Raw genomic sequence first — 14,458 nt, forward strand, 5'->3', positions numbered from 1 at the left:
CGGGCTACGCGACCGGTGTTGATCGACGACCGTCGTGTTGTTCGCGGTGATCGTCACCCGACCGTCGTCTACCAGCACCTCGGCCGACAGCCGAACGCTGATCCGCAGCCAAGGACGGCGGTACCGTTCCGGTTGACGATGCAACTGCCGTCTCTCGGGTTGCGAATCGTCACTCATTTCGACTTAAGTGAACGATCAGAAAAACCTTCTGAAAAAAAAAAAAAATTAGAAAATTAATAACAATTATTCACAGTGAAATTCGTGTAATCGGATCACTGTCGAAATGTGTGTTAGCAGTACCGAGTGTATTGACCTAGATGAAGCTATAGAAAAGATTAAAGATAGGAAAATAACTTTACGTTAAGTCGCAGGACAATTGAATGTTTGGCCTCCGTGTGTCTTCGATCGATGCAGAATCAGTTGTGACGCTACACAGTTTGTTTGCAATGCAGCAGAAATACTGTGCGATTCAAAACGTCATGGTAACCGGAACTGTACAGATAAATAATTTATAAAATTGACATATTTTGTTCATTTCAATTAACCTAACATTTCATTCGATTAAGCACCCAAAATAAAAAATGAAACACCCACCAATAATAAATCGTTTTTAAATAGTACCTACCTATGGTAAAACAACCAATATATTACTTGAAATTTATTATCAGTTACCACGACCGGCCTTGGTAAATTACGTCAATGAGACCGGTAAAAGTAAAGTACATTTGTGTTTAAAATGTGTTTTTTTTTTCAAAATACAACTACAAAATCGAATAATTTTATATATATATATATATATATATATATATATATACATTCCCGCCTGCCGACATCGTCATACAACCATCATCCAATATCAGTTATTTTTATATAATTTTTAATGTGTTTTCTTTATACAAAAATACACAACGGGCTGTAAGTTTATTGTTGAAGCCATAATAGATGTATGGATCACACGCCGCTACGATGCCGATAACAGTCGCACAGTCGCTAATTTATAATATTTATATAATTATTTTAATTTTTATTTTTTTTATATTATTTTAATGTTATATTTATTTACTTGCGGCTTACAACGGTTGGTGCGCACACACGCATACAATACATAATACGCTCGTGATGTCATGATAACATTATCGGTGCCGCCAGAATAGCATATACATGTAAAAATAAAATCTACTTTAAATAAAATCATACACGCTTGCTGAATGTATCTATATTGATCGATATTCGCAGTGCCATACTTATTTATTGAGTATTAATTTTCTACACGCTACAGACTACACACATATCAGTCCAACTATCAGTACTTGCTCAGTAAACCATTATCGAAAACCATTTCGTTCGTGATCAATAAAATAACCCAAAACCAGTCATGATTGCAATTCTGGATCCTAGTATGTTTTTCTTTAATTGATAAATTATAATATATGATAATAATTAATTGTTGGTAAAATGTCGCAAAATTGGCCTTTTGACCTGAAATGTAAAATTTCATGTTTTCGATGACCTGTAATGTACTACGTAGCATTACAATCTTTATACAGTAATTGCTCTGTACTTCATACGTATACAGCCATCCAGTACTTACTCTCAGCTTGTATTTTTTATTATGATTTTCATTTCGTAACTGTTAATTTTTCCAAGTGCAAAATAAATTATCAACATAGGTGTGTTCAGACTTTGGTGGCCGAAGGGGCTTAACAAATATTTAAATTATGGGATTTCTTATTTTTTTTATTTTTTATTTTTTTTTAGATATAAATAATAAAAATGCATTTAAAACTCAAATAAAAATACGTACATTTTACCACTCTACTGTGCTGTACTAAAACCATCGGTAGGTAATGAGTACAGATCGCATTCCTTTTTTTTTATCCTGGTACAATTTTATTGGAAGTAAATCCCGCCGGGGGGGGGGGGGGTCAGTGTCCACCCGGCCCCTCCCGTAAATATGTCTATGTGTTAAAGTAAATTGTACTTTTATTTTCCATTTAATCGATTCGGTAATGGGCGTTGACAAAATCGACCTCGTTCAACTCTTCTTTTAAGCGAAAAAATATGTCTTCCCTTTTTCATATAATAATATGGTTAAACGGTGCAATTTTGAGACGATAGAAAAAAATATAGTCATAAAAATATGATATTGTTCTAAATTATTGCCCCAGTTCAATTATTTTTACTCCCTCTAAAGTGCTTTCGCTTTTCGTTACTAGAGAAAACAATGTTGGAGGTGACTAAGTTCGGTCGTAGTTCATTGTCAACAAACAACAGCGACAACAACGTTGAAACGTGCACACACGCGTGAATGTCTATAATTCCAGGTAACATTTTCCGAATTTGTTCGCGTTTGTTTCGGTCGAAACCAATATTACTATAGTGTCCGATTTCATAAAATAAAATACGGTTTTCACAACCGCCGTTTGCTACAACTCACTTTTGTCTATGCAAATATTTATTTGAACGATAAAAATCATATTTTCGACTAGAAAATTTTCCGTCGAATAAACTTTAAAACTCGGGAAGAAAAAAATCAAAGACATCCTACGTCGTAATTTCGTAATTTATTTTATTTTTTTGTTCCATCTCTCACTTGATGATGACAGTCGCGATAATCGTTCCCGCTTTGTTCACGGTCACGTGGTCCTACCACGTCCTAACCGTTTCGGCCGATAATCTCAGAGAAACTTGGCCTACCGTCGTCTTCGGCTCTGCTCGGACGATTCGCAGTCGATCTGCCAGGGACATGCAAGAGATGAGAAGCAACACTCAGGGGTTGGAACTTTCGTCCGACCTGAAGACCACCGGCCAGAAGTTCTCATCCGACGAATACCACACTTTGTCATCGTTGACGTCCGACAACTCGGTCGTCGACGACCCTCCGGTCACCCCAAAAATGGGCGTTCACTCACAGCTAACCATCGCCGATTCCACTCCTCCTCCGCTGATTCCACCACCACCGCCACAATCGTTTATCACTCGGAGCCGGTATGTCGGAAGCAACCCTCAACAGTTCGGTGGCGGTGGTGACGGAAGGGCCTACCGACCGGATATATTCATCGACAGTGACCAAATTCCAGAATACTCGACGAGCAATGTGAACGCATTCCCCAAATGGAACAGGTTAGACAACACCGTTATCGATCAGACTTGTAGGGTACATTATTTCATTCCTCGGTTATAGATTTTAGCCACAACGTCAGGTATATGTATAGCTGAAACTGTATTATCGGTCACCTGTCTAACTATCTCCGTTTCAATATATTTTACGTAAAGTCCATGTTTAGTAGTCACATCACCTGTAATAGTTTGTGCTTGTTATAAAATCGACTAGATTATTATCGAATGATCCATTGCTCTTCAAAACCTCATTCTGTCATAGCGATATAATCTGAACGTGGTTGTCTTTATGTCTTTTCCGGAAAGTTAAAAACAATTCAGACTTTTTAAGTAACTAATAAATTGACAGGTATTCATTTTAGTACACATATTCAGAGGACGTCACACCCCTATGTGTTACATCTCCGTCTTACCAACGTATAACATATCAAATCTGCGCACCTGCATATAATCAACTTTGTTGTTGTTAACCTTAATATCAGAGTAAACTGACCTGTTGCCATACTCGATGGAATAACATTATTGTCTGCAATGACCTCAGTTTTTACGATACTTTCATTTTTAGCGAGTAATGAGCTTTTTCAAATCTTAAAAAAAAATTATTACTGATTATTTAACTAGTTACTTGATCTTTACCAGTAATCAATTGCAAAAATACGTTATAAACATAAGACGACCACCGCTATGGCGATAGTACAACAATTCCGACGAGATATTCAGATGGTAGATTTTAAAAAGTGCGTGGTAGCGTAAATTATAACAGTTTCGCCGTACACACGTATGGAACGTTCATAATAATCGTGATAAAACGGTTTTCGGACAAACATGTATTGGTGTTAACTCAACTCGTGTAATAAAATTCGAGTATGTATAATATGTTAACAATACAATCAATTATCAAAGCGGAACAATGTGCGCCGTCAGATGACATTATTCGGTACATTTATTTTAAGCTATGTCATTAACAAAATCCAACCGATTCTATTCATTAAAAAAAAAAAAAAAAAAAAATACTCTTTCTTACGATAAATATTTAAAACGTTGCGTTGTATTATCACTCCACGTATTTTGTGATATTTTATATCAAGTAATAGTGAATGAATAAACGAATTGTTAATATTTTACGTAGGTTATGGTTGCCATAAATTTATAAGGCGAAACCGGGACAAAACAAACAAATTATTGAGTAATATACTTTTAATATATTGGGAGGACCAGTGACGTATACAAGGGGGGTTGTAGTGGTCAGTTCCTCTAGGCCTTTTTTTAAATGTTATAAAATAATGTTCTTAGTGTAAGAGTGTTAAAAACGTAAAAAAAGAAAATAATAATAAAATAAAAATTATGATTTGTTTGCAAATCATCACCCCCCCCCCCCCCCATACAAAAGTTATGTATACGTCACTGAAGAAGACCATTAATGGCCGGCAATCATTGGCGTGCGCAAACTTTGTCCGCAGGGGGGGGGCCCTTAAAAAAAGTGAACCAAAGATTCTTATACTAAATACAGTATAATTAAATATTTTAAATTTTATAAATTATTTATTTTATTCAAAATACAAATATAAAAATAAATACTCTTTAAACTTACACAATTTATGTCTAAGAAATCCTTATTTACATATTATTATACTATTTACAACTCCATCCTTCTGTCAACGAGAGTAAGGTTTTTAAATGCATGAATTATATCTTCAATTTTTATATTATATTCAAGTTCTGATTAGTCTGATTAATTACTAATAACTTTATTACATTTATTCACAGATATAAATTCTATACTATATAATTAAAACAGGCTTTACTTTAATCATGTAAAATGTAAAAATGTTCGCCATCTTGTATAATATAGATATACACCTAAATAAGAAAAATCCAGAGTCTACAGGGGGGCCACGGCCCACCCGGTTACCCCCGTGCGTACGTCTATGCCGGCAATATAATATTTAAAAATCTTTTTGTAAAATAAAATATATTATATGTTTAAATTACAAATAATGTTTTTATTATATATTGTTAATCGATTAGGATTAAAAATGTACTTTGAAATAAACTGGTCGAAATTAAAAAAATAAACAATACTACATTTCCTTTAGACGTCGAAGCCGGGACATATGGACGTCCCGAAAACATTTTTCGGGACAACGGGACACGAAGTCCAAAACCAGTGACAATCCCGGTTTTCCGGGACGTATGGCAACCCTAACGTAGGTCCATCGGTCGGTTCATAAGTGACTGCCGAGTACGTTTGAACGTGATGAAAAAAATAATCGTTTTCCACATTGATTTCGGTGTATTCGGTGGACGACTTATCGATCGTTCAGAGTCTGAACGAAAATGAATTCCTAAAGTGATCTATATCGACTCCTTGGGGTCGATTTTGATTTGTAAGGGGTCTATGTCAATGAAGAAGAAAATTAAGGATGCATCATGTGAAAATAGGGGTCCACGGGATTTATAAGTCATAAATGCGTGTCGTAATTATTACGAAAAATATGTGTGCAACGATGCGATCAATAACGATTATTATAACTATGGCCCGGATTTCAATGCAAAGTGCATAGTTCTTTGATTGATCATACACAATGCTCTCTAAGAACATAATTCGTTTCATGAAACGAGAGTTTCAAAACTACAAATATAATTTTGCGTTTTTTTTTTTTACTATTTCGAAGTTTTTTCATTTTTAGAGCATTTTTAGTATTATTGGGTCATTTTGTTGGTTTTTAATGCATATTTGTTCGACATACTAAACAGATTTATCATATTCAAAATAATATCAAAAGACAAATTATTTTCTTGATATTTCAGTAGGTTTACCGGGTTTTTCCATAGACATTGTCAATCTTTATTTTTCGATTCAGTTTTTATTTTATTTTAATTTATTATTATATTTATATAATAAGCCACCATATTATTTATATTTATCATAAACTATAGAACATCACCAGTATTCGGCCAAATAACAAATAATCAGTCAGTTCGTATTACGTCGCAGACGTTGCTCGTATTACGTGTGTTTGTGATTTTAATGTATTAAATAGTTTGTTAAATAATGCCTAAAATAAAAAATATATGTAATTTTTAAGGTCATTTTTGTGGTAAAATGCATTTTTTAAAGACATTTTTGGCTATTTTTTAGAGCATATTCGTATGAATTTAAGTGCATTTAAATCTGTGCCCTAATTATAACGAACATTGTCGATAACGTCTAACGGAGTCCAAGGTGAATATCGGAATATTAAAATAAAATAAAATTTACAATTGATGATTACATATTCAACCGTTTATTTTTAGGTCTCACTAATAACTTATAAGTAGTATTTGCATTACTTATTGTTTTAATTACTAAATTACTAAAAAAATTATTTTCATATTATCATTATTAATGAAATAAAGGTATTATTAAAACAACATGTATTTTATTTAAAAAAAATTCACTCCACAGTAAAGCCTATTCTGGTGAGTATTTCTGTGTAAGCTATGAAAAACATCTAGATGAATTTGTAAAAATTTAATTTTATGGGACTACGAAAATGGAAAAAAATGGCACAAAGTCTACGGGGAAAAAAAATTTAGGAACCTCTGGTTCAGACGGACAGTACGAGTGGTTGTTACAATTCATTAACGACTCGTTACATTTATTGTGATATCGAGGACAAATAAAATAAAATATTATTTACAGCGACATCAGTAGAATAGACATTATTTGTACGATTATTATCGCGTGACATCGCGTGGTGCCATCCGATTTCGTTAAGATCGTAGTACCTATTCAATAACAGATTTTGAAATTGTAACGACTACTTGATCCAGAGTTGTATTCAACATTTCTCAGCCCAGGGGCAACAAAATGTTGCTGCCCTTCTTCCTTGAAGTGTAAAACCAAAAATAATTGTCTCCAACTATTCATTAAAAAGCCGCTCATAATTCATTTTTCCTATGTCAGTACACTATTACACATTGTAATTAATATCAAATCCATAATAATAATTGAATTATAAAGTTATATAAAATTGTATTTTATTGGACTAATGGCGGTACCCTTAAATAATTGAGTACCTTTCGGTCTGAATATCCCATCCCCATACAAATCAATATTAAACCAAAACCTATATTTCAATAAAATATCATGTCAAATAAATTATATATATTATTATATATTAATTATATAGATATACATTTTGTAAGCTACTAATTAATATAAATTATTTTATAGTATAATATTTATTTTTTATAATTTTCAATCAAGAATGCAATGATTTTATTTAGAATCAACGTAAAAATATTTCCACCCCATTAAATATTACAGAAGGGGAGCTATCGCCTCCCCGAACCACGCTTTAGTACGGTTCTGACTCGATGAAATGCATTTCAGTAAATACTACACGGGCCATAGGCAGCTGAAGAAATACGGGCCGATGATCATGGAGACGGACTTGACGATGACGGACAGCAGCGGCGGCAGCGGCGGTATGTACAACGGGTACGACAACGGTTTGGATTACGGCCAGATCGAGGCCGACAGTTACAGGAACCAGATCGGTGGCGACGGTAGCAGCGGCGACAACACGGCGGTGGGTTGGTACACGGAACCGGCCACGATGGCGTCGTCGCGCCCGATGGCCGAGATCCGGGACCCGGGCAGCAGCAGCAGCAGCACCAAATTCGTGTCGTTGGACGTGAAAAAGCTCATCTGGCTGGCCGTGATCAAGGCGGTGCTGGCCAAGCTCAAGTTCCTCGCGATCCTCAAGTTCCTGGCCGTACTGTTCGTCAAAGCGAAACTGGTGGCGCTGCTCAAGGTATTCCTGTTCGCCAAGTTCACCGTAATGAGCAGACTGTTCAAGCTGTGCGTGCTGCCGTTCGTGCCAAGCATGTTGTTGTGGCTCCGGTCCGCGGCTCTGATGCAGCTCAACCCCACCGCCGCAGGGATGGCCATGAACACCAACATCAACACCAACACCGCGATGGCCGACATGGGCGCGGGTCAGCTCCGGAACGACAGCGCGGCCGACCCGGTGCACATGCGCAGCACCGACCTGAACGCGATCGGCACGGCCGCCGATCTGTTTCAGTTCGTGGCCAACGTGCAGTCGGCCAAGTGCGCGGAGAGGACGGCTTGTCGCGTGGCCAGCATCCGGCCGCTCGGTTTCCAGTCCGTGTGGTTAAACTGGTAAGACGACGGACAGTTCTCGTCTCTGCCGACAACAATTATCGGAACGAAAAACCGGTGCGCCCGCGGGTCTTGTGGTGGCCACGCACTTCGGTTTCATTCGTCCGTGCACGGTTCTAGCAACGTATACCGATAGCGTATGCCGATAGCGCGTGGGCGATAAAATGCATGCAGAACGCCGTACGTACGGAAACGGAATTAAAAACTGAACAGTTTTATTCGCGTTGTCCGTATGTTCGGTGTTCGAAATGAAGAAAACCGTAAGCGCGTGCCCATTTCTTGTGTTCGAACTAAGACCGTACGATTTTCAAATACTTTCAGCGGCCAATCTTCGGTCCATTTTATCTTTTGTTTTTTACCTTTAATTTTAAGGACCCGTGCCCCGGCCGTGACTGCTAAAAGCTAAATTTACAGGAGCCATAATATGCGCGGAACTGCGAAAACTAGAACATCCGTAGCATAGGCGGACCCAGAGTTTTACATTTGAGTGTGCCCTGTTATTTTTTTAAAATATAAAGGGGAGGCTATAAACACATACGTGTAGACCGTATTATGATTTAAATTCTAAAAATAAAAGCTTCGTTAGTGATGTAAAATAATGATTGGTAAAAAATACACGTAATTATTATTTCAGACTTATTCTGAACACTTGCAGTATTACTTACAAAAAACTAAAATTTAATTAATGTGTATGCACATTTATTCTTAATTATAATTATTCAATTTTTTTATTCACATTATTCACATTAGGGTGTGCCAACGCACACCCGGCACACCCCGTAGAGCCGCCTATGGTCCATAGGAAAACCGAAGAAAAATAAATGTAACGTGTAATCGATTTCGGTGTTCGAATAAAACGTCCGGTGTTGTTCGAACACCGTACAACGATGCAAAATGTATGCTGTCGAACAAAAAAAATGTTCGAACCATACCGTGCACCGAACAAATAGAACCATAATGTGCGGCCACCTTTGACGGTTAAAGCGGGTTTTCTTGTTTTTATTTTATGCGCTTGTCACCGACCGGAAGGATTGCCTTCCGATCGTCGGCTTGGCGAATTTCGTCCGATTCGGTCTGAGTGGGCGAATTGTTTTTTGAATTTCTCTACCGTGCACGTCAACGAGTAACTTGCTCGAACCGACAAAAACTATATGTATATTTGACATCAAAGTAACTAGTATGATTATAATTTCATTTTCGTTCGCAGCACGATAACCTTATAGTTTTTCTTAAAAAAAACTATGATTTTTTTTTTTTCTAAATTGCAAAATGCAAACGTTTAAAAATAACTTTAATAACGGGTCGCTTTCGTTTGATCAGCATTTTTGTTTTTTTCGAGGATTTCTTTTAAAAATGAAATTGTTTTCGTAATTGTGTAAAATATACCCACTGAGAAAATCGAAAAGTTAAACAGTTTAAACACGATTTTTTTTCTTCCTGTTTCCCACTAAAAAGTTTCTGTTTGAAATATTCCACTCACTTGTTTCACTTGTAAAAATGTGTCAATAAAGAAAACATTTCTTATTAATACCAACAACTAAATGATAAAGTACATAATTTTTTTCTTTCTTTATTATATTGAACTTATTTGATTGTATGATATATATTACAATATTCAACGGAGCTATAGTTCAACATTCTTGATTATGGCTAACTAATATATTTGTTTAAATATTTTGTTTTATTTTAATATTCAGCTTTATTTCATTTTTAAAAATTGTTGGGTGTCTGAGCATTCGTTTTGATGAAATAATTAAATTTTTGACATGTTTTTCCATTGTGTATTTCATCTGCATGATAGATTTGAGAACATTTGAGAAACATTTGAGAATGTAAACATCAGAACATTTTAGCTTCAAATTAATTTTTATTTTTTTAACTGATAATCATTTGAACGAAAATCATCGATTTCTTGATACGAATACTGATATAACTATTTGGACTCCAAATTAAGCAAAAAAAAATCATTTTTAGGCTGTTACCTTTTTTGTTAAAATATTTTATTTTTTTTTTTCGTTTAAAAACTTCCTTTTTTATCACATTTAATAATTAACCTATTCATATGTTGAGAATTGGAAAAAAAGTCGTCCAATTATATATTTGTTTGTTTACTTTTCAGTTACTATCTTTCAAATATTGTGATTCACATACTCCTATAAACTGCTATTTATTTTTTATATTAGAAAAAAATTATAAGTTAAAATACTGTGTTTAGAACTTCGGCGTAAATAATAAAAAAATGAATGCAGTTTCTGTCGATTAAAAATTTATAATTTATATGAATGATTACTTTTAAACGAAAGAAAACATTAAATTAAAGTAAATAATGTTCACAAATAAGAGTGTGCACTCGTGTTAGTTTTTAAATAAAAATATGGATATAAATTTAATTTGCAAAAATCATAAAAATAACATAATCGTGTAAAATACAATAAATTGATATTAATTATTTTTTTATTAATTTGTTCGGATTATAAGTGTATATTAGTAATTAAATTAATAGCAAATGGTATAGAAAAACTTTTGCAAAGGTATAAATACGTGTATATTTACTAGAAAAGTCATAATTCTTAAAGATAATATTTATCTCTTAAAATTTTACTTTTAATATTATAACATGATGTTTATTTATTTAAAATGTAAACACAAATCAACAACGATTATAAATAATAAATAATATTATAACAGTAATTTTATTAATAGTTAATATTATAATTTCAGGATCTTATCATCCATGGTTAATTATATTCCAAACAAAAAACTCAAGTCATACATGTTAACATTCAAGGATGTTTCTGACTATCGTTTGGATAATATTTTCAGCCATCCGTCGACAGAGGAATGGTTAAAATGGTGCGATGAACGTTATTATTGTGACGAAGAATAACGATACCTCTGAATATAAATTGTATTTAAATTTATTTTTTATCTAAATTTGATTTAATGAAATGTTGTTTAACTGTGTATCTAATGCTAAAATTCATTGAATTTATTGAACTTTCCTAAAAGAAAACAACTTACAATATATTTTTTAGATAAGAACCACATATACTCTTCATACTAATACGGAATATTTAGATAATGTAGTATTAGCAAGAGTTTTAACTTGAAGAGAAAACTTTTTATTTATGTTCAACTTCAGGAATTCGTTACATTATAATTTATAACCATACATAAACGTGAACAATAATATGTTAAGTAATAAAATATATAATGTTTTGTAAAATTAGTTTTAAAGGAATTTTATTGGCATTATAATTGGCAGTCCATTGAAACGTATTCTCATCGTATCGTTTTTGTGATTTGGTTACAAACATTTTATAATATTAAATGCCAAAATCTTAAAATATTGTTTTTTGTATTGAAATAGTTTTACTGCAAATATTTCTTAAAGTTGTTATAACTTTGTGGGTTGCATTTATCATTTTAAATATTATTTTTAGATTTAAAACAGTTTTGTTAGTGTGTTACATATTTTTATTTTAATATTTTATTTTATGAATTTTATTAAAATTATTTATATATTATTGTTTATCCTTACTAAATAAAGTAATCGTTAAAAAAATTGAATTTATTATTTTTGTTTGTACGATTGCAGTAATTTAAATGCTTAAGCGATACAAATGGAATGTGTAATATAATAAATTGTATTATCTAATATTTATATTATGAATATAAATAATCGTATTACCACGAACTTAACTTTTATTGGTAACATAGATTTATTTTCAAAAATATAAGGTACGATATTTGAAGTTAAAATTATTTGTATACAAATATACAGTAGTGTTTATTAGATGAACTTTTATTTTATCATATCCTGTAATTTTTCTCGTCCTATTGTATACTCCGATGTTTTAAAAGATACGTGTACTCGTATTATAAGTTGCTCCTTGTGAAACATTCCTCTTTTTCTGTGAATATGTATGAGCACTTGATATGTAACAAAAATTATATGAAATAACTTTTGAGAAAATAATTCAATCAAAGTTATTACTTTTAAGAGATCATTATTCGATTTGTTTAGCATAAACGCAGACATCAAGAAGAACTAAAAAAAACTTGAAAATGTTTTCAGATTGCAACATAAACGATTAATCTTTTTGTGTTAGAATTAGTTTGAGTTTGAAATAGGGTCTGTTTTATTTTCAGAAATATTGAAAATTATTTAAATTTAATTTTCTCTTCGCAAGGGGATAAATAGTAATTCACCATAATTTCGTAGCCACTTGGTGATATAATTTTATTAGAAATAGGTGGTTTTCATGAAATATAAACCATTTTTTATAACTTTAATTAAAAATACATATATACAAAACATAGTATCACAAAATTCGATGAACGTATATTACATAGATACGTGTTGTCTTTAAATTTTCGATACGGACTTGAATAAATTTATTTTGTTTTAAGCAAAAGATTATTTATTTAAAAAACCAATTTTTCAAAGCAAATATTCATTGCACCAATAATTATTACATGCCAACGCTTTTTACGACTAAACAACATACAATAAATAGTTTTAAGATAATTATATTCCCAAAATATATACACTTGAGTTTTTCACACCATGACGTATTCATTTTCTTTTCGATGCCCTCCTCCCCAATCATAATTTTTATAATTTTAAATTATTTCAATACTAGTAAGTTTTTATAATGTAAAATACACAACCATACCGTAAGCTAAAATTATCTTAATGTAATCGCAACCTTTTAATATAGTTATAACCTATTAAATGCATGACGTACTTAAAAAAAAATTAGTTAATATGAGTATAATATAATATATAATAATAAAATAAAATATACAAACTGGAAATGTGTACGTTTTACTTCAAGTTTGAGATTTATAAACTAAACTGTTTGCCGATTAGTTGTCAATAAAATTATATTTTTCCCTTCGTAGAAACATGTATCTTCCACAACAGTTCCATCGTCAAACAAAATAACATAAAAAAAAAAATTAATGTGTATTATTGAACTAAATATGAAATCTGTATAAAAAAAACTTTTTCTAGTGCATATGCATGTGTGTGTGTGTGTGTGTGTGTGTGTGTAACTTTAAGTAACTTTAATTTTTGTTTTAGAAACGTGACAGCTATTTCGTCCGGAAGATTTTAGGCACAGCGTTCCGCAATTAGCTTCATATGATTTACATGAACAGAAGAATAAAACTACATTGAGAGACTGCAAACGACGTATTTATTAATTATATTTTTCACGGTTTCGTAGAAAGATCGAAGAATGGTGACGTGTTAATAATGAAAACGTGTATGAATAATTTCTTCCCACGAGCCGTCGATAAATTATTTGGTACCATGATTCCGTAAGGTGAAGACGTTATTAAAGCAGTTCTATCTGTTTCGAATAAAACGAAACCCGTAGAATGAGCAAAATAAATTATCGCCTTCGCTGTTCCACGTACGCGGCCGATAAACGGTGCGCGATTCTGCAGATGTGACCAAAACGAACTCATCATAAATCGTCATGCTTCGATCACTCGGACGATCATTATTTCTCACTTCTCGTACGTCGATCGTCGGCAGTGGTAATCATATCGTCTGGCCAAGTCCAACGGTTATCACGAGGCCACTTTCCGCAAAAACGATCAGTCGTCCGCAGCGTTTTCGCGTTCGTCTTTTCACGGCTGTCCGTCGCCGACACCGTAATAATATACGCGCCCGGACGAGTTAGGACGTACAACGAGAGACCGGAAGTCAACGGTCTTTTAAAAGCCGTCCGACTGTAACATGACGTACAACTGTCCATCGACAATGCCCGTTGTGCTGGCGGTCACGTGGTCCTTGCAGTTGCTGCAGTGCGTCCCTGCGGTCGGGACACCTACGGTCGCAGCCGTCTATAGCACTCAGGAGAACAGACCGTCTGTCGAGCTACAAACACCGGACAACCGAGTCCCTGCGGATCAGTCGGACACGGATCCGGTGCACCCGAGCACGGTCGAGGGGTCCGCGGACGTAGCGTCGATGGACTTTTATCCGGTGCTAACGACTGGTTCACCAATGCCCGTCGCCCAGCCCGAGTACGCCGTCGGCAGTCCGTATTACTTGTACGTCGGTAGAAGGGATAACCATCGGGAAACGAATAACCCGCAACCTCCGGAGTACTTGAAGAGCCACAGATCGAACGCGAATTCGACATGGAA

The 14,458-nt window shown here is 33.9% G+C and overlaps 1 protein-coding gene across 1 annotated transcript; it reads left to right on the plus strand.

Annotated features, from left to right (window-relative positions):
• The first annotated feature begins 2,284 nt into the window (after positions 1 to 2,284).
• On the plus strand, positions 2,285 to 11,180 carry LOC112690593. The gene is made up of 4 exons (XM_025564644.1): positions 2,285 to 2,324; positions 2,607 to 3,123; positions 7,499 to 8,293; positions 11,015 to 11,180. The coding sequence occupies exons 1-4, from the start codon at positions 2,309 to 2,311 to the stop codon at positions 11,178 to 11,180; spliced, it is 1,494 nt and encodes a 497-aa protein (XP_025420429.1). The 5' UTR covers positions 2,285 to 2,308.
• Positions 11,181 to 14,458: the final 3,278 nt, after the last annotated feature.

The sequence above is a fragment of the Sipha flava genome, unplaced genomic scaffold, assembly GCF_003268045.1.
Source record: "Sipha flava isolate LNK unplaced genomic scaffold, YSA_version1 114_pilon_pilon, whole genome shotgun sequence".
Lineage (NCBI taxonomy): Eukaryota > Metazoa > Arthropoda > Insecta > Hemiptera > Aphididae > Sipha > Sipha flava.